We start from the raw sequence: 20465 nt of genomic DNA on the forward strand, positions 1-20465 counted from the left end.
TAGACCCCCACAACTGTCCCCCACTACTGTGCACACTGTGAAAGCTAGCACCTCCAGCCAGGTACCCACACATGGCTGGGCTGACAGCCAGCACCAGGGCCATGGAAGTACAAGACCCTAAAACTATAAGACCCTGCAGCCACACAAGTGCACACCAGCAGCCAAGGCTGCATGTGGGCCCGGATTCAGACCTATCTCCTGACACTCACCTGCATCACTAGGCTCATCTGCAGCTGGCCCCTCCAGCTGCGCACCTGCACGTCCCAACCCTGCCCCCTTCACTGGCCTCTACTCCCACGCACACAGCCATGGGGAGACCCTGCAGCTCCAGGGGTGCATGCCAACAGTCAGAGCCTCTAAGGCTGCTTGTGGGCCCAGCTCCCTCCCTATCTTCTGTTACTGGCCTGCATACTAGGATTGCTTTCAAAGAGCTTCTTAGCTGTGCCCCTGTATCCCACTGGCCAGACTTCTGTCCCTGGCCTACACTGGTCTACATGCACTCACGGTAACACCCTGCAGCCACAGTAATGCACGCTGACAGCCAGGGCCCTGCATCTGCCAACGCACCTGCAGTTGGCCCCAGCCCTTGCTGTTAGCCCAGGCTTCTGACACTGCATGTATGTTTGCAACTGGCTCCCACCATTATACAGGCACCTGCAGCTGGTCCCTGCAGCCAAATGTGCGCACATACCACTGACTCCAGCCTCCACTGCTACCTGTTTTGGCCCCTAGCTACTAGACCTGTTGAAAAGCCCAGCAGCCCTTGCAGCCTTGCAGAAACACAAGAATAAACAGTCTGAAGTTAGGAAAAGGGAGGAGATAACACAGGGCAGAAATAAATGAAAGAGACTAGAAAAGCAATTTAAGAGATCAATGAAACAAAGAGTTTATATTTTGAAAAGATAAGCAAAATTGATAATACTTTCGCTAGAATTACCAAGAAAAAAAGAAGACTCAAATAAAATTATAAATGAAAGAGAACACATTACAATTGATACCACACAGACACAAAGAATCACAAGAGACTACTATGGACAATTATAGGCCAACAAATAGGACAACGTAGAAGAAAGGGATAAATTCCTAGAAACATACAACCTACTAAGTCCAAGTCACCAAAAAAATGGAAAACTTGAACAGATCAGTAATAAATAACGAGATTGAATCAGGAATCAAAACCCTCCCAACAAAAAAAGCAGAGGACCAGATGGCTTCACAGGTGACTTCTACCAAACATTTAAAGAATTAACTCCAATTATTTTCCAATTCTTCAAAAAATGAAGAGGAAGGAATGCTCCCAAACTTAGTTTATGTGGCCAGCATTACCATAATGGCAAAGCCAGATAAGGACACTGCAAGAAAAGAAAACTACAGGTCAATATCTCTGATGAATATAGATGCAAAACTTCTCAACAAAATACTAGCAAACCAGATTGAAGCACATTAAAAAGATCATCTACCATGAACAAGTGGGATTCGTCCCTAGGTGCAAGGATGGTTCAACAAATACAGATTAATAAACGTGATACATTACATTAACAGAAAGAAATATAAAAACCATATGATCATCTCCATAGATACAGAAAATATATTCGACAGAATTCAACACCTTTTCATGGTAAAAACTCTTAACAAATTGAGTATGAAAGTAATACACCTCAACATTTTAAAGGCCATATACGACAAACCCATATATGCCTTTGAAATTGAGGCTTTTGATCTGTGGTGCTGAGGAAGACCATTGAGAGTCCCTTGGACTACAGGCAGATCAAACCAGTCAATCGTAAAGGAAATCACTCCTGATTTGGACTGATTGGACGTCCAATCAGTCCTGACTGGAAGGACTGATGCTGAAGCTGAAACTCCGATACTTTGGCCACCTGATGCAAAGAACTGACTCACTAGAAAAGATCCTGATTCTGGGAAAGATTGAAGGCAGGAGGAGAAGGAGAAGGGGACAACAGAGGATAAGGTGGTTGGATGGCATCACCAACTCAGTGGACATGAGTTTGAGCAAGCACCAGGAGTTGATGGATAGGGAAGTCTGGCATTCTACAGTCCATGGGGTTTCAAAGAGTCAGACATGACTGAGCGACAGAACTGAGCTGAACCTCATACTCATTAGTGAAAGACCAAATGTTTTCCCTCTAAGATGAGGAACAAGACAATGGTGCCCACTCTTACCACTGCTATTCAACTTGGTACTGGAAGCCCTGACCAGAGAAATTAGGCCAAGAAAATAAAAAGAAATAAAAATTTTCATATAAATTGAAAAGAAGTAAAATTTCTCTGCTGATGACAGCATCTTGTATACAGAAAATCCTAAAGACTCCACAAAAAAAAAAAATGTTAGAACTAATAAATTCAGTAAAGTTCAGTGTACCAAATCCACATACAAAAACCAATTGTACTTACATACACTAACAGTGAACTATCTAAAAAAGAAAAAATAATTCTGTTTAGCATCAAAAACAATAAAATACTTAGGAATAAATTTAAAGAAGTGAAAGATCTATACATCAAAAACTGTAAGACACTGATAAAAGAAAGTGAAGGAGGCACAAATAAGTGGAAAGCTATTTCATGTTCATGAATTGGAAGTCTTAATATTGCTAAAATGTTCATACTACTAAAAACCATCTATAGATTCAATGTAATTGTGATGGCATTTTTCATAGAAAGAAAAAAAAAATCCTAAAATTTGCATGGAACCACAAAAGACCCTGAACAGCCAAAGCAGTCATGAGAAAGAAGAACAAAGGTGGAGACATCACATTTCTTGATTTCAAACTATATCACAAACATACAGTAATCAGAACAGTAATATTGGCATAAAAACAGACATATAGACCAATGAAACACAAACAAGAGCCCAGCAATAATCCCACGCATATACAGTTAACTAATATTAGACAAGGGAACCAAATGTAGAAAACAATATGGAGGTTCCTCAAAAAACCGGAGCTGAGGCATGGGGGAAATGAGGAAATACGGCCAAAGGGCACAAATGTTCAGTTACAAGATGAATGCATTTCAGGGATCTGATGTATAGCATGGTGACTGCACTTCACAGTACAGTGTTTTATATTTGAAACTTACTATGAGATTCAGGTCTTTAATGTTCTCACCATAACAACAACAAAATGATTACTGAGTTGAATATGTTAACTAACCTTATTGCCATAGACATTTCACAATATATCCAAGCATCAAATTATCACATTGTACACCTTAAATTTACATAATATTCAGTTCAGTTCAGTTCAGTCGTTCAGTCGTGTCCGACTCTTTGCGACCCCATGAATTGCAGCACGCCAGGCCTCCCTGTCCATCACCAACTCCTGGAGTTCACTCAAACTCACGTCCTTTGAGTCAGTGATGCCTTCCAGCCATCTCATCCTCTTGCCCCCAATCCCTCCCAGCATCAGGGTCTTTTCCAATGAGTCAACTCTTCGCATGAGGTGGCCAAAGTACTGGAGTTTCAGCTTTAGCATTATTCCTTCCAAAGAACACCCAGGACTGATCTCCTTTAGAATAGACTGGTGGATCTCCTTGCAGTCCAAGGGACTCTCAAGAGTCTTCTCCAGCACCACAGTTCAAAAGCATCAATTCTTCGGCGCTCAGCTTTCTTCACAGTCCAACTCTCACATCCATACATGACCACTGGAAAAACCATAGCCTTGACTAGACGGACCTTTGTTGGCAAAGTAATGTCTCTGCTACACAATGTTACATGTCAGGGAAATTGTGGAGGAAAGAATAATGGGGTTTTCAATAAAATAAAATACAGAATTGAATGGCCCTCATATGAACAGAGAATCAAGGGAGTAGGGTGATTTATTTCAACTACCGGAAAGAAGTAAGTAGGAAAGTTATAGATCAAGAAAGGCCAAGAGATTTCATCACTCCAGTCAATGATAATCAACTATCCCTAGAGTACTCTGTTATTTGGCAAAACTAATACAATTATGTAAAATTAAAAAAAAAAAATATATATATATATAGCTGTACAGCCCAAAACAGAAATAAATAGAATTTCAAAGTAAAAAAAAAAAAGAAAAGAAAAGGATTATGGGACAATGGATAGCCTCAGGGAAAGAATAGCTAACATTTATTGAGTGCTATAGTTATAGAAACACTTATAAACACTTCATCATTTAGTCCTAACAAAAACCCTACCAGATAAGTGGTATTATTATACTCACTTTAGAGATAATAAGACTGAGACACAGTTAAGCAGTTTGTCCATGGTCACCGCCGGTAAGCGGCAGGGCCAGATTTGGAGACAAGCATTCTGACTTCAAAGTTTGAAGGTTTAATCCCTACAGAATACTGCATTCCTCAGTGGAAAAAGAGTTCTGATGAGTATGTCTGCCTGAAGGGGCTAGTAGTCGAGGCAGTACACAGGGATTGTCTTGAATACTTGAATGTGTTCCAACAGTGCTTAAGGATTTACCATCACTGTTCAAGATCTTCCAACACAGTCACCAGATTTAGCAAATAAAAATATAGAATTCCCAGTTAGATGTGAATTTAAGAAAAACAACATAATTTTTAGTATGTCTCAATTATTGCATGAGACATACTCAAAATTATTTATTGTTATTGGTCAAAATGTACAAATTTCCAAGTTTATTTATAAAGTAAGTCATGATAATGTAATGTACAACACAGTGACTATAGTTAGTAATATTATATTGCATATTTGAAAGTTGCTAAGGGAGTAGATCTTTATGGTCCTTAGTACAAGAAAAAAATTGGGAATTATGTATGGTGACAGATACTAAAAAAACACTGTAATGATCATTTTGCCACATATGCAAATAACAAATCATTTACATTGTATGCCTGAAACTAATATGTTATATGTCAGTTATACCTCTATTTAAAAGGAAAAGATGAGAAAACATAAAAACAAAAGAAGTTGTAAATCAAAAGATTAAGAGATGTAGTTACATTTAAAACTTTTAATTTGATACATAAAAAATACGTGAATACAAAAGAGAACTACCAAATAGACCATCAATATGACAAAGAAAAAAACAGTTCAACATTAAGAATTAATAAAATGAATGAAAGTTAAAACAAATAAAAAGAAATTATTCATTGTCTATCTGGAATTCAGATTTAACTGGGCATCCTCTATTTCATCTGGAATTCCTATCCTGAAAGACAAGAGGATAGCAAACCACTTACTTCACTCTTACCTTAAGCAAACAAACATTTTTTTTTCACGCAATGGCAGAGTTGAATGTTGGGATGAAGACTGTATGGCCCACAAAGTCTAAGATATTAACCATCTGGCTGTTTACAGAAAAAGTCTGCCAAGCCCTGCCTTAGCCAGTTTCTCATTCATTATGTGTAATAAACAAGTTGTAATTGGCAGTGTGCCAAAGTATAATTCTAAAGCACTAAATTGGCCCTTGTGTCTCCCCCTGCTCCACAACTAACCTCTTGAATAATGTTTTGACCCAGCTGTCATCAGAGTTGATGGCCTGTTTTGCAAAGTTTGAACCTAGAACCTCAAATGCTTTTTCTTGAGGAGCCACAATCCCAAACCTGCCCCAGTGTTGGTTTAGAAAAGACAGGTACAACTGAGCAACTAGAACAAGGTTCATCTGATGAACTGCCCCTCCACCAGAAACCCTCCCTCCAGATCCTTCTTTCCTTGCCAATGAGAGCCCCTGCCTAGCAAAACCATTTGATTCTTCTTTATTGTTTTCAGAGACATGGGCCCTCAAACACATTGTACCACTTGGTCAGGGATGTCAAAAAGGTAAGAACCCTCTGGACTGCAGGTCGGAGGCTCTGTCTTGACTGCTTCCTGTGATTAGAAAGTGCCTGTTTTGCATGAGCTGCCGGAGTATTCCTGTCCCTCTCAGAAGCCCCTCATTTCTGGACATGGTGTGCGCGTTTGTCTTTTAACTCTGAGACATCTCTGCTTCTGATGCAGCTGCAGTTTTATTGCCAGTCTCTGTGATTTTAGATGCTTTCACTGGACATAATGCTTTGGGATAGTGGAACTCTAGGCTTTCCCCCCATGCTGTGTGGATTTATGCCATTACCTGTATTTTCCCATCTGCTCCTCACGTTTGCGGAGCTCATTTCCATGCCATCCAACTGACCATGAAAGGCGTATTTATTTACTCGCTCCTGATACAGTGTATCACTGCCACTTCTTAGCATGACACAGAGTATAAGCATAGCTCAAAAAGTCTCAGAAAACCAGAGACTACAACACAAATATACATTCCATTCTGTTAACACTTTATTTTCTCTAATATATTTTTTCACATTCATCATCCAGTTTGATGGGGGTGGGGGAAAGTCAATTGGTTTGGGTCTAGTAGGTTTATTCCCAATTTAGAAATGAGGTTGAAACACAAGGAGGTGAGAACTATTTTGAGTGGTTAGTAAGGAGCTAGAATTAGAACTCAGATCCTTTAATAATCATTATTATTATTATTAATTGGAGAAGGAAATGGCAACCCACTCCAGTACTCTTGCCTGGAAAATCCCATGGATGGAGAAGCCTGATAGGCTACAGTCCACGGTGTCACAAAGAGTCGGGCAAAGTAAAATGGTACCTAAGGTTTAGTGATGACTAAGTGTGTGACATTAATCTGAGCTTTCTATGTGTCTTATCTTATTTCATCTTCACAAAAATTATATGAAAGTAATTATTTTACTATTATTATTTTTATTATATAGTGTTATCCCCATTTATAGATGAAAAAATGAGGCATAGGGAGGTTACATTTAATCCTAACCAGGTGGTGGTTCTTTTGCCCTGTACAAACTCTTTCCAAGGTAGCTTCAATTCTGAACCCTTGGCCGGGTTCCCAGAAAATGACGTTTTCATTCCAAAAGTTAAAAATAGGCGGTGGGACTTCCCCTACCCCATATACATGCACAGACGCGCACACACACGTATACCCACCTACCAGTTGGTCACAATTCTTTGCCAAGTCCATAGGACATACTCAGAAAAATCTATAAAGTGAGGTTAAAAAATAAGAGTACCACTCCTTCATCTCATAGGAAGTCATAAACTAGAAGTACCCTTTAGGTGTCCTGTAGTCACTTACTAATTTTTCCTTTGAAAGGCCAAGCAAAGGCCCTGGGGCTACTTATAATATACTACTAACCAGTTGGACTTTGCTGGTAATGAGTAAAGGGTACAAAAAGCCTTCTTCTGATGGCCCTTAGAAACTTTCCTCTCACCTCCACACAATCCTACTGAAAAATTTCTCATCTGTGCGAGTGAGTGAAGCCTGTAGTTCCTTCAAAGCAAGGGAAATAGAGGCTGTGCCATCTGTACATTTTACCAATATCACACCTTTCCATGACTTGCCCCATTTCAAGCCATAAGCGTACCTGCCCTCAACAAACACATTTCTCTTTTCCTCAAGTCTTCCTATTTAGTTTAATTTATCTTGGCTTAAAATTGCCTGGAAACTAAATAGAGGGAAGTATCTCAGAAGATAAGGTGTATACACCCAGCATATATTCTTTGTCAAGGCACTTGTTGCTCATGTTCAATAAAATGTTTTGGTTTTTCTGAAATGATAAAAAGTAAAATATCCCCCTTATCTTAATCTAGTCTGTGTCCCTGAAGGAATTATGAGGCTCTCTGAAGAGACAGCTGTGCATTTGTCCTTCTGTCCCAGTCACTGGCCAGTCCAGGCCTTCAGAGTTGCTCATGTGCCTCCATCACCCAGTTTCTCAGTGTCTTGCTTGATTTTCAGAGATTTTTACAGTTAGGTTCTACTGAATCTAAATGATCAAAGCCTGTCCTAATAGGTTCTCTTCCTCTTTCTTTTTTCTGAAACCCTATTAACTGCCTCTTATATTTGCTTACATTTAGTAGAAGACATGTAGAGTGTTTTTAAAGTATGGTTTTATTTAACTTCTTAGCTAAAGGTGTACCTCAAAGATAATATAAACTCACTAGAAAGGACAGGATGGTAAGAATTTGGAAGGAAGGACTATCAGTTAAGAGCAGTTTTATTTCTTTTTCAAATGTGATCCCAATACCAGAGCAAGAATATTGTTATATAAGGATTCGTTTATTTACTAATTTGGTAATGGGGAAAAAATGATAACAGATCACTCAGGATAGTACTGAACTTACTTAGGAACAATTTTTCTTGAGAAAAAGAGACTGCCAGTGTGGCTGGGAGAAATGAAAGCCTTTGTCTAGTTTCTTCTCTTGGGAAGAAATAGGGACAGGAAATGCAGACTCCATTTATTTCTATGATAAAGGTGAGTGTCTGACTACTGGAGAGCAAGAATCACAATGGTAGTCAAAGGAGCTGGCAGTGTCTACATTCTATGGGTCAAAGGAGCTAAAAATGAGGTTTTTCTGTTTGTGTTTTTTTTAAGAAGTGAATGAGAAAGAAATTAATATTGGTGCACATCTTCTTCAGAAGGTTTCAGATGACTTCCAGAAATTTATGCCAATAAGATATGCAAAATCTACAAAGACGAGGTTTAAAATGCTAAGAAAATCTTGATCAGTTCAAACAATTTTCAAAATTAAGGAACATAATTAGCATATGTGTGTGCTTTACAATTATAGGACTTTATGTACATATTAGTTGATTTAATCTATTATGACAAAAAATTGATCAGTGATAAGTACAAAATGAATGCTGTTCAAAAGTTAGAAACACAGCTCAGATCTTACACATAATGTTTGGTAATCTGTCTATTAAATGTAAATAACACTTATGAACCCAGAGAATACATTTAGGAATTATCATACCATCACTAAGTTAACCAGGATATCTCCAAGTCCAAGTATCCTTTGAAATCAACAGAATTGAACATGGCGAATTTGAAGCTAGTTTCAAAATCTCAAATTACTTCTATCAAGAGAGCAATCTAAGAGTAGTGAAATAGAGTTAGTATTCCACATCAACCAGAAATTTAAAATGATACCAGCCAACCCAGTTCCCTGAGCCATTTTCGTGCATAATCCATTGGATGTATCAATGCTTTCATATTAAACCAGAGTGGCCTGAGTCTGTCTGCTTTTCCATGAAATCTAACTTGCATTTTAGTAGCTGTCTGCTCAATTTGTGCCTCTGTATGTTTTAAAGGTAGTTTTTCTTTCTTAAATTAAATGTACTAATACTTCAGATTACCTGAATTATCCCTCCCCATAAAGAAGGGTGATATTTGAACATTATATAGGAAGAGAGGTGAAATTGTGATAATAAAATTCATCTATATGGGAATCAAGACCCAGCGCTTTGGAGGTTTTTAAAGCAAAAGCATTTCAGACACACTGTGGTAAAGAAAGGACGTTTTCATAACTTCATCTGCTAAATTTATGCAAATTTACCAAAGCATTCTTAATTTTTAAAAGAATGGTTGCCCAGTCTACTGCCGTGCCACACACTGAGGGAGTGTCCTCTTTTCCCATGAATTTTCACCAGGATGGTCTTTTCCCCATTCTCCCTTAGTAAAGCTGACAAGCAGCTATCATTTTATACCTTGCATATATCAGAAGGAAACAGTCTTCTTTGAAGGCTTGTTATGAGTTTCAAAGAAAAAATTTTCCTAAACAGCTGAAATCTGATAGTGATATCATGAATTGACATCTGAAAAGCAGAGTGCATTTATAAAAGCATATCTAATAAATGAATTCAAATTATTATTTTAATTAAAAGACATCCTTAGGCATGGCACGGATTAAAATTTAGCTTCAGAGTCGTGGCTCATGGCATGAAAAAAGACATTTTCAAGTTGTCAAATTTACCTATCCATGGATCAAAACGTCTCTATTTTACTCTCTGGATCGAATTATTTGAATCCTGTGGCTTGCTATGTGTTGTTAAGGCACAGAGCAATGAAATGGGAAATAAGTGTTCAGGTTTTACCAGTTATCAAAGTAATTACCATAAAGGGGGAGCAGGGAATAACAGAAACAGCAGGTAGAATGAATATTACTCCAGGATATTGACTTCCTGTTTGAAAAGGAACCGAGCAAAGGAAGACTCCTCCAGAGGTTTTTGGACATTACCTGTGGAATACGAGGTGGCATTTTTTCTTTTTTTCAAAAAGGAAGTGGATGTTATGAGTACAACTGTATCCCTACGTAACCATTTACCCTCCCTTTTCTCTAAGCCTCTATCTCTACTAACCAAATTCCAGGGATTATTGGAAACTGCCTCAACTCTGCAAGCTCTGGACAGGTCTTTGCCCAGTGACCTGGCAGCAGAGATATAAGAGCAGCCTGCCAGGTAGTGATCAAACAACTGAACCTTTAGAAATAGAACCTTGAAGGAACTGTGTCCACATTGCCTGTTTTCAGAGCACAAACTGAACCAAGTACAGAGAGACCCCTCATTGCCTTGGGTTAGGTGACCATCGCCTTCTTGCGGTCAAACAGAATTCAGGCCAGTTCCTTTCAGGCCATCCCTCAAAGCTCAGTAACCTAGAATAGTCACAGAATCTTTTCTCCTGCTTCAGACCAGACTATACAAAAATCACTCTGAAATAATCAAGCTTTATATAAGAAGTCTTTAGGAAAAGTATATTCCATCACCTATTTTGGTAGTAAGTAAACCTATCAGCCCTTTATGAATTTGCATAAAATTCTGCAAAACATCACCAATGTTTATAGAACATTTGCAATGTTGCCCCTTAAAATTTTTTATTTATTTTGAATTTTACTATTATCTCTTTCCTGACAACCCATTCTTACATCTCAAAAGCGTAAATATCATCATTCAATATTGGTCTTCAGGCAATATTGATTCTTGTTCTTAGAATTCAAACTGATGTTCACACATGGTTTCTCAAAAGAAAATATATAGGTAGTAGGCTCACTATTACCCACATTTTAAATTCAGAAAATTGTTACAAGGTTTAAAAATAGGCACAAATTCATAGACTCACTATGATTGTTGTTCAGTCGCATTACAGTAAACCTTTGTTGTGGTGGGGCGGGGGTGGCGGGAGGTCCTGAAACCTGGCACTTGGGCATTACAGACCATAAAGGACAAGGAGTTCAGCCCCTTTTACTGGGAAGAAAACTGAGGCCTTGAGGGAAAGTGGATGATTTGTGAAGGATGGACAGAATTCAGAGCAGTTGACACGCAGCCAGTGCTCTTTCCCCTGCCAGCCTCACAGTGCCAAGGAAAATAGCACAGATGGGGTGAGCCTCCTCTGCAAGTCACCCATGTAGCAGCCAAATGCACAGGAGATGAGGCTGACCCACACATGCCCAAAGCAGCTCTGGGGCACTGCTAATAATAGCCTCGCATGACTGTCCAGTAAGAGCCAGACAATATGGAAACTGCAATCTTGTTAACCTGCCCAAAATAATGGATAAAAAGGGTTGCACAGGTAACATTCTTAAATTCAGTTTAGCACTTATAGAAAGGACAATACATGAAAAGTTACTATCTTAAATCTTTCCCTAAGTTCTGTTTTAAAGGAACCGGATGATTTGGTCTTTCTTGATAGCCTGAGGATAGCTAGAGCTTTCCCACCCAGGAATGACTGGGTGGGAATGTTACTGAGAATATAATACTGAAGAACCCCAAATTGAGACTTGATCCCAAATACATTGATTAATTTCAATGTTTTACTTATTCACGTTTTTACCCCTCCTCCCCAAAAATATCTTGAATGCCTACCATACACCAGGCATTGAGAATGTGAAGATAAATAAGACAATTAAAAGTAGGAAGTTATAAGTTTGATGGTAAGATATAGTTGGCCACCTCTGATTCTGAATCCCTTTCAGATGATTGCTCTTGCCCATAGGAAAGCTCAGTAAGGATAATTGAGACCCACCTTCATAAGCTAATTCCCTAGTGACAATGATTATCTTCGTACACTTTGAATTTCCCAATGCTGCTATGTAACCCCATCTGAACTTTATGTAGTAGACTCAGAATCACCTGGACAGCTCATAAAGTGCATAGCCTCTCATACTTGAAGCGAGACAGGGTCCAGACCTTTGCAGAGTCACCACATTTCCCCGGTGGTTCAGATGCCACAAGGCTAGAAAACTACCACGACTGTTATGAGCCATTTCCATGAAGCAGCAGGAATTTCACATAGCATCCTGAATGCATCCTCCATTAAAGACAAATCCCAAAGTGGATGCAGTCCTCCGGCCCCTCCAAAATAAATCTAAGAATACAGTGTGCCAGGCTTCCTGCACATGTGGCACCTCTTCCATTCATGGTACAGAGCACCAGGGAACTAAACCTTTCAGATAGTGAGATTTGATCAGCTGTACCCTTTGGAACTCACTGTGAGCTCAGAATTTCCCACAAACAGCTAATTCTTCCATCACCTAACAAAGCAAAGATTTTCCTCAGGCTACACAGAGGTCCCTTTTGAAGTAGAAACCAATAATGAGAAGATAATAATAATAACTCTTCTGTTTTTGCACCTATATGTATAACATTAAACTTACACTGTCGCTCTAGATCTTTAAGAAGCACTATTCTCTGAAAGAAAATATGAAAAACCTCTTTAATTTTGGAGAAATAAATATTCTATTGATAAAACTTCTTATTTCACCCTTCTTTCTTCTTTAAACAGAAGTGATGCTCATAAAAGTCTTTGTCATAACATCCATCATGCTCTCCTTTTATTAAAAAGGTGCCAATTTTTAAAAAATTGTTAATAGAAGTTTTGTATAAAGGATATTCAAGCTCTCAGCATATTTCACCTGATGCAGTCCCTGGTAATAACAACTACTTTCTGGAAGGAGTCTTCACTTAGTGAGCGTGAAGAAATAAATGATCAGCAAGAGGCCAGTAACAGGCCTGGGTCCGAGGCAGAGCAGTGAAGGGGTCTGGGGGAGCATCTGGGAACCTAGTTCCTTGGTGGCTGGGAGTGGTAGAATTTGCCATTTGTGTTTCTTTCTGCTACACTGGTGTTTTTTTCTCCCCAGCTGAAGACTTGAATAAATATTTTGATTTTCTGTTATTGCCGACGATTACTGCATCTTCTTATTTAACTTATGTCTTCTTTCCAAGCGAGAATATCCAGGTTTCGGTTGGATCTATTTTAAGGTGAATTGATTAACCAGCATAATAATACATTAATATGTTTCTTTTTAATTATTATTATTATTTTAGTCTAAAATAGTTACAGAACACATGAAGTAGAATCCCTAGTAAACCCCCTTGTCTCTTGGATGTGTGTGTGTTCCATTCTTCCCTGGTAGGGGAATCTGCCCCCAGACTACAGAATCAGCCTGATCGACATTGGCCTGGTGATCGAGTACCTGATGGGAGGGGCTTATCGCTGCAACTACACGCGCAAGCGCTTCCGGACGCTCTACCACAATCTCTTTGGCCCAAAGAGGGTGAGGCTGGCTCCAATTCCATTTCCTGGCTTCTGGGGAGGTCTAGGATGCAGTAGATTTGGAGTGTGGCTGCTTCCTTGTCTGCAAGGGGGAAATCAGATAAGAAGGCAGCTGTCCTGCCTCTTCTTCCCTCTGCCATCAAATCTGTTTAAAAAAGAAAAAAAATGTACTGAGTGTTACACTCTTTCTTTTTCTCACTAGATCCAATTCAAATCAGAAACTGGCATTGAAAGTGAACTTTTTTAGCTTTTATACATGCTGTGAATTGAGATGACATGCTCAACTTATAAATAAGTCTTTTGGTACATTAAAAAAAAAGTAATTTTTTCATTTAAAAAAGTAAACCTTAATGATTGGAGAATAGTAATTATATTCAAATAATCAGACGGTAAAGAATCCATCTGCAATGTGGGAGACCTGGACTCGATCCCTGGGTTGAGAAGATTCCCTAGAGCGGGGCACGGCAATCCACTCCACTATTCTTGCCTGGAGAATCCCCATGGACAGAGGAGCCTGGCCGGCTACAGTCCACAGGGTCACAAAGCGTCGGATACCACTGAGTGACTAAGCACAGCACACAGCACAATCTTATCTACTTTATCAGTGTTCAAGATTTTTGGTCTTGGGATCTATCCATACCTTTAAAATTATTGAGGACTCCCCCCCAGTGGTTTTTATCCATGTGAGTTCTATTTAGCTCTATAATTTGCTGAGACGCCTTCTCTTCCACCTTGGTCTGCACGTGTTTTGCACATTCCCAGTGTGACCAGCGGTGCTGCTATGTGTGCTTACACTTACCATGCCACTGAGTGCCCTTTGACCTCAACAAATGTCCCTCTGGCCCCATTCACCCTTGCTCTACTGGTCAGCAGCAAAGAGAGATAGCCAGCATGAATCATCTCAACATATAATATTTCTGAATAATACCCCAAGTCTCCATATTGCAGCGGTCTTTCAGAGGTTTGAGGAACACCTCATCGTTTGATTGAAAGTCTCATTGTTCACTCAAGTGCTTGATGTCTAGAAGATGTCGACCAAGCAGGATGGTTTTAGAAAGATGGAAAAAATCTTGGTCTATAAAAGAGATTATAAACCTGCAGGGTCTACCCTTTAGGCAATCTCATTATACCTCTCTAGTTTCCTAATTTTCTGTAATTCACCAAAGTCACTAAATTTGTAATTCTCTTAGAATTTCCATAAAGAGCTTCCCCTGTGGTGTTTTATTTAGTGAAATGAATAAATGCTATACAGTACAATAGATTTGTTCCATTACCTGTTTAAGATACATTAGGATTCTTTTCTTACCTCTATAAAGAAAGATCTAACTTTGTGCATAAAATTTTTTTAACAGCCCAAAGCCTTGAAACTGTTGGGAATGGAGGTAAGTGTTTGTTCAAATTATTAGTGTCAATTTTTTATTCTCTTTATTACATGTTTAAATATATATATGTTCATTCCAGTGGTAGGACTTAGTACATGATTCTAAAATAAGGAAGTGACATTTTTCCCGGTGACAAGGGGGTAGTCACAGTAGCTTTGAAAATTCTATCACGAGGTTATATTAGCATTGCAAACAAAAAAAATCATATTTGAAATACTAACTTGAAAACCAAGAAAGCATATAGGTTCCAGTAAGTGAAATCTACTCATTCATGGGTGCTTACAAATGGCAACAGACCCAAAGGCCAGAAATTCTTCACAAATGCATCTAATGAAGTATGCAGAAACTCGAGACAGAGTATCTGTCTCCCATCTTCTGTTCATGTGGTTATTACCCTATATCCAGTTGCAAGTATAGGATGTCCTTGTCCTTTCAGCAGAAAGGGTAATGCTGTCCATCACAAGGTACAAATGACCCTATCTGTAGAGGAAACGAATAGATGAAAGTTTTGTTTTGTTTTTTAAAAAGTCCATTGAGAAAGACTTGTTTAAAATTAAAGTCTAACACTGACATGTTCTCATAGGACTGTGCTTCTGCATTTATTATAGCTTGTTTTAAAGTTAGGCATGCATGAACTTGTGAGTTCTTTTAGAATAGAAGCTAGGATAGTTCATTTCTTTCTGTATCTATCCCAGGGCTGGGCTAGTAGCAGATACACAGGAACTATTTACTGAATTGATTGGATTCATTTCTAACTTCATCTCTATGCTTTTTCCCTAAAATTACAGGATGATGTTCCCTTGAGGCGAGGAAGAAAGACAACCAAGAAGCGTGAAGAAGAGGTGGACATTGACTTGGATGACCCTGAGATCAACCACTTCCCTTTCCCTTTTCATGAACTGATGGTGTGGGCCGTCCTGATGAAGCGGCAGAAGATGGCCCTGTTCTTCTGGCAGCATGGCGAGGAGGCCATGGCCAAGGCCCTGGTGGCCTGTAAGCTCTGCAAAGCCATGGCCCACGAGGCTTCTGAGAACGACATGGTAGATGACATCTCTCAGGAGCTGAACCACAACTCCAGGTTGGACAGTCCCACAAATGGGGTGGTCAGGGGAAGAGAAGGGAAGATGAGCCCCAAACACTGGTTGTCTGAGCTACCCAGTACTTTAAGAGGAGGCAGTATCAACCCAATGGTGCACACAGAAGATGGACACAGACAGTTAACATCTGTGGTACACAGTGCTAGATACAGAGGTACACACAGATGCATAGATTTCATTTCATCCTCTTAACTGCCCCAAGAGGTAAGTCCCCTTAAAATACATACTTTACACCTACAGAAAATGAGACTGAGAGTTTATGTAACTCGCCCAAGATCACACACTTGCGGTTAACAAGGCTTAACTATGAACTGAGGTCTGTTGCATTTAAGAAGATACACTGTACTCTGATTTGTGGATCTGCCTCACCCATCCGTATGCCTTGAATCTGGGGCCCTGAGTGCAGGGATCATGACTAATTTGACTTACACCCCCATTTCTAAACTCCATATCTGGCACACAGTAGATGCTTAATGGTGTTGGCTGGGTGAATGAATGAACAGACTAGACCCCATGAGGAACAACTAAACCACACACGGCTTGGCCATCGGGTTGCCACTTTCATCATCTAAGTCTCCAAGATCGCCAAAAGACAGCTCCTTATGCTCTCTCTTTCAGGGACTTTGGCCAGCTGGCCGTGGAGCTCCTGGACCAGTCCTACAAGCAGGATGAGCAGCTGGCCATGAAACTGCTGACGTATGAACTGAAGAACTGGAGCAATGCCACGTGCCTGCAGCTTGCGGTAGCTGCCAAGCACCGTGACTTCATCGCACACACGTGCAGCCAGATGTTGCTCACAGACATGTGGATGGGTCGGCTCCGGATGCGCAAGAACTCAGGCCTCAAGGTCGGTGCTCCCAGAAGGCTCTGTCGGCTATGAGGCCCAGGGGTTGGTGGGAGTTTTCCAAGCCAAATCTGCAGTGGTAGTAGGTGTCCTCTTAACTCAGGAGGGGACTTCTAAGCCCCACCTATGCATCAGAATCTTCTGTATAATTGGGCTTTTGTAAAGTATGGAAATGAGGGCCAACCCCAAATTCTGCTAAATCAGAACATCTAGGTAGGACTTCCTGCCAGTCCAGTGGTTAGGACTCCATGCTTCCACTGCAGGGGGCACCGGTTTGATCCCTTGTTGGAAAACTAAGATCCCACCTGCCGTGTGGCCAGACCAAGAGGAAAAAACAAAAAAAAAAGAGCCTCTAGAGATAGTATGCATAGACAGTAATATTTCTCAGAATACCCACAGGTGATAATCACACACCGGTACCATAGAAGGTACCATTTACTCTGTCACAAGCCATGCTACACCAGGAGACACTTACCTGGACAACCTTTTACCTCCATGCAAGCCTGAACACCTTGGCCCTCCCTTGGCACCAAGTCATAAAGAGACACTGGCTCCTATCAGCTAAACTTAAGACATTTTTTAAATGAAATAAAAATGAGATAGATTTATATGTAAAGATGCTGCCAGATAATCCTGATCTATTCTTCAGTGAAGAAAAACAAGTTGCAGACCAATATGTAGCCTGAGACCATATTTTGTTGTTTTTTAAAGTGCATGTACAGGTATAGTTCTATCCATATAACTTCATATTTTAAAAAAACAAAAAGGATACACAGTAAACTTTTTGTAGTGCTTATCCCTGGGGTTGAAAATACAAAAAATAGGATAATCAATGGCTTTTGATTTTTTTATGTTTTCTTCTGTGTTTTACAAGGAAAACATTAAACTGAAAGAGTTTTTTAAAAGTCAAAATGGGGAAAGGAGGAGATTGAAAGAATGTTTAAAATGCTTTATTTGTTTAGTTTGTAGCTGTTGCAACTGAAACCAGCCAGGCTTATATTTACCTAGAACAACCTGATCTAGGTGACTCTGAGGTCAGCCCAAAACAAAAGGGCCACCAAACCAGAGCAATCTGCTGACACCACCCTGATTGAACCAGCATCTCTCCCCCACCCCACCCTGTCTGTGGGATCTTGGCCTAGAGTCACAGAAGGGTTCCATGAAGTGGGTCATGGGCATTCCAGCACCACACTACAAACAATGCCAAAACTGGCTCTCAGCTCTGAGGACAGGGTGTCATGTGCCCTGAAGGCTGCCAGGCCTGCCATCTGAGCCTTCCCAGGCCTGCCAGGCACCCTGAGGCAGGGTCACCACTCTCCCCTTTCCCTTAGCTGCTCTCAAGTCCCTGGGCACTGAAGCACAGGCTGTCCTTGCCTCCTTACTTGAGGATCATTTTTACTTGCCCTTTATGGCCTCTCTTAGCCCGTCATGTTGGTACACTTTCTTCAAGGAAGGTTGTACTCAGAAGCTTGTACATAAACCATTTGGGGATTGAGGGAAGAGATGGGAGAAGATTTAGGAAGCACAAATCAGGTGTCAGAAACTTGGTCCTGGGAAACAATGAGGTTCTGGATCTCTCGTGTGCTTGGTAGTGAAACACAGTGCTGGGCCTCCTGGGGCGTGGTGCAGGGGGCTTCTCATAGTGATACAGAGCCCGTGTGTGTGTGTGTGTGTGTGTGTGTGTGTGTTACTGCTGGATAATAGGAAATGCTGCGGGATGCTAAAATGAATAACATGCTTTCTTAAACAGATTTTCTTGAGGTCAACTTAGGACAGTATTTTTTACAGAGATAACCAGATGATACATAATCAATTCCACTTGGCATATTAGTAAATAAACGCCAGTGGACATAACATATGAATTGATTTCACAGAGCTAAGTGCTATCCCGCTACTAACTGGGAATCTGAATTTTTTCCTATATTTGCCTTGGGTAGGGTCTTTTTCCTCAGTTTCCTCTGTGCAAAGTAGGTGTTAATTGGGTAAGATGTATTTGAATAAGATGCTTTGTTTTGCCAAAATCAGACTGAGCTACTGTGAGTTAACAGCTCCCAGTCACGTGGGCAGAAGGAATTCTCTTAGCATGAATGGGCTTAGTTATTCAGATATGCAGGTCCTCACTCTGGGCACACCCAACACTCCTACACCCACACATGCCCACAAACACAGACCCCACACCCCAGGTGTTCTGATTCTAAGCAACCACCCTTATCTTAATCCTTTAAATGTGATTATTATTATTATCATTATTATTGCTTTAGGTAATTCTGGGAATTCTACTTCCTCCTTCAATTCTCAGCTTGGAGTTCAAGAACAAAGATGACATGCCCTATATGACTCAGGCCCAGGAAATCCACCTCCAAGAGAAGGAGCAAGAAGAACCAGAGAAGCCCACAAAGGAAAAAGATGAAGAGGACATGGAACTGACAGTAAGAAAAATCTATGCTGTTATTATTGGAGGGGAGAACCACTAACCCACCTCTCCCGTGGATATGACTTAAGATTTAGTAACTCTCAGGGTCACCTTCCCACCAGTTACTTCCATTTAAGTACTGAGAGCAGGGTATTATAAAAGTGTCTTCTCGAGGACTTCCTCGCTAGTTCAGTGACAGGTTCAATCCCTGATTAGGGAACTAAGATCCCACATGCTGTGTGCTATGCATCCTCTCCGCCCCCAGAAAAAGTGTCCTCTCTATGCTCAAGTAACTAAAGGGACTAATTCTAATCCTTTGGCCAGGATAAGTGGCACTCAACAACCCAGTGAAATTCAAAAGCAAGACACTCTGAATTTTCCAACCAGGCGATACTTTATAAACAACCAGGTGATGTGGCAGTCTTAGCACATGAAGAGGAAAGGGAATCTGATTTGGGAGCAGTCGGCTCCACTGAGCTGAAACTGTTGTACTGATCAGAAGCTAAGCCTTTATCTGTCTTCGAGGTCAGGCTCACAAATGGAGGACTAATTGAATTTTGAGGTTTGTATGGAAGGCTTTTATTAGCTCTTCCTGGTATAATTATAGAGCATGGATCCTTTGTTCTGTAGGGGGATTAGGGGCAGCTGGGCATGGGACAGCTTCCCACAACTCTAACTGGAGAGCAGTGTGACTGCCACTGGATTGTATTCAAAGTCTAAAAATATCACAGGCTGTTAAAGGGACAAACAAGGCTTCAGAGCTTTGGTGACATAAGGCAACAACTCCTTAGAACTTCCTGGATATCCCCCAGCCTCCACCATCACTCTGACCAGTGACCGTGATGAGCCAGAAGAAGTTGTTTGGGGAGAAAATAAAAACTGGTTTTGCTCAGGTGACAAAAGGCCTTTGCATTATTATCCTCATGGGAACACCCTGTGAATTGTTTTTCCTCCAGATAAATGCCCTTTCCTTCCAGCAGGTTCTTCTTAAAGATCTATTCACAGGCACATTCCCAGCCCCAAGTACAACAGTGTATAAGCATCAGGCCACAGCTTTTCACTCACTGAGTTGAAGTCCAGCGTTTGCTTTCAGTTTCAGGATCCTTCTATAAATCAATGGAGGCATCTGCTTCCCTCTATGTTAGGATCAAATGACTGTCTTCCTAAATATCTGACCTTAATTTTGACCTCTGAACCCCTTCAAGTATAGGAAATCATATTTTGATCATTAGCAGAAACATTGGTGGTAGTAATATCGAATCTTTATTAAATACTTCAGCAGAATCCTGCCCCATCACCTATTCACAGTAGGACCTCAGGCACAGTTTCTTAACCTCTAATATGAGAATAACAACATTATTATTAATAGCTCACAGGTACATGTAAAC

The 20465-nt window shown here is 40.3% G+C and overlaps 1 protein-coding gene across 1 annotated transcript in view; it reads left to right on the plus strand.

The window, feature by feature from the left end:
• The window catches only part of LOC105003462 (transient receptor potential cation channel subfamily M member 3), a 248658-nt gene that overhangs the window by 140684 nt on the left and 87509 nt on the right, over positions 1–20465 (plus strand). The window contains exons 7-13 of the mRNA XM_010860631.1: positions 5726–5776; positions 13011–13046; positions 13202–13342; positions 14694–14723; positions 15512–15801; positions 16439–16667; positions 18926–19093. Of these exons, the coding sequence (XP_010858933.1) occupies positions 5726–5776; positions 13011–13046; positions 13202–13342; positions 14694–14723; positions 15512–15801; positions 16439–16667; positions 18926–19093 (945 nt within the window). The remainder of the gene's footprint in view (positions 1–5725; positions 5777–13010; positions 13047–13201; positions 13343–14693; positions 14724–15511; positions 15802–16438; positions 16668–18925; positions 19094–20465) is intronic.

Source organism: Bison bison, unplaced genomic scaffold (assembly GCF_000754665.1).
Source record: "Bison bison bison isolate TAMUID 2011002044 unplaced genomic scaffold, Bison_UMD1.0 scf7180017864469, whole genome shotgun sequence".
In the NCBI taxonomy this organism is placed as follows: Eukaryota; Metazoa; Chordata; class Mammalia; order Artiodactyla; family Bovidae; genus Bison; species Bison bison.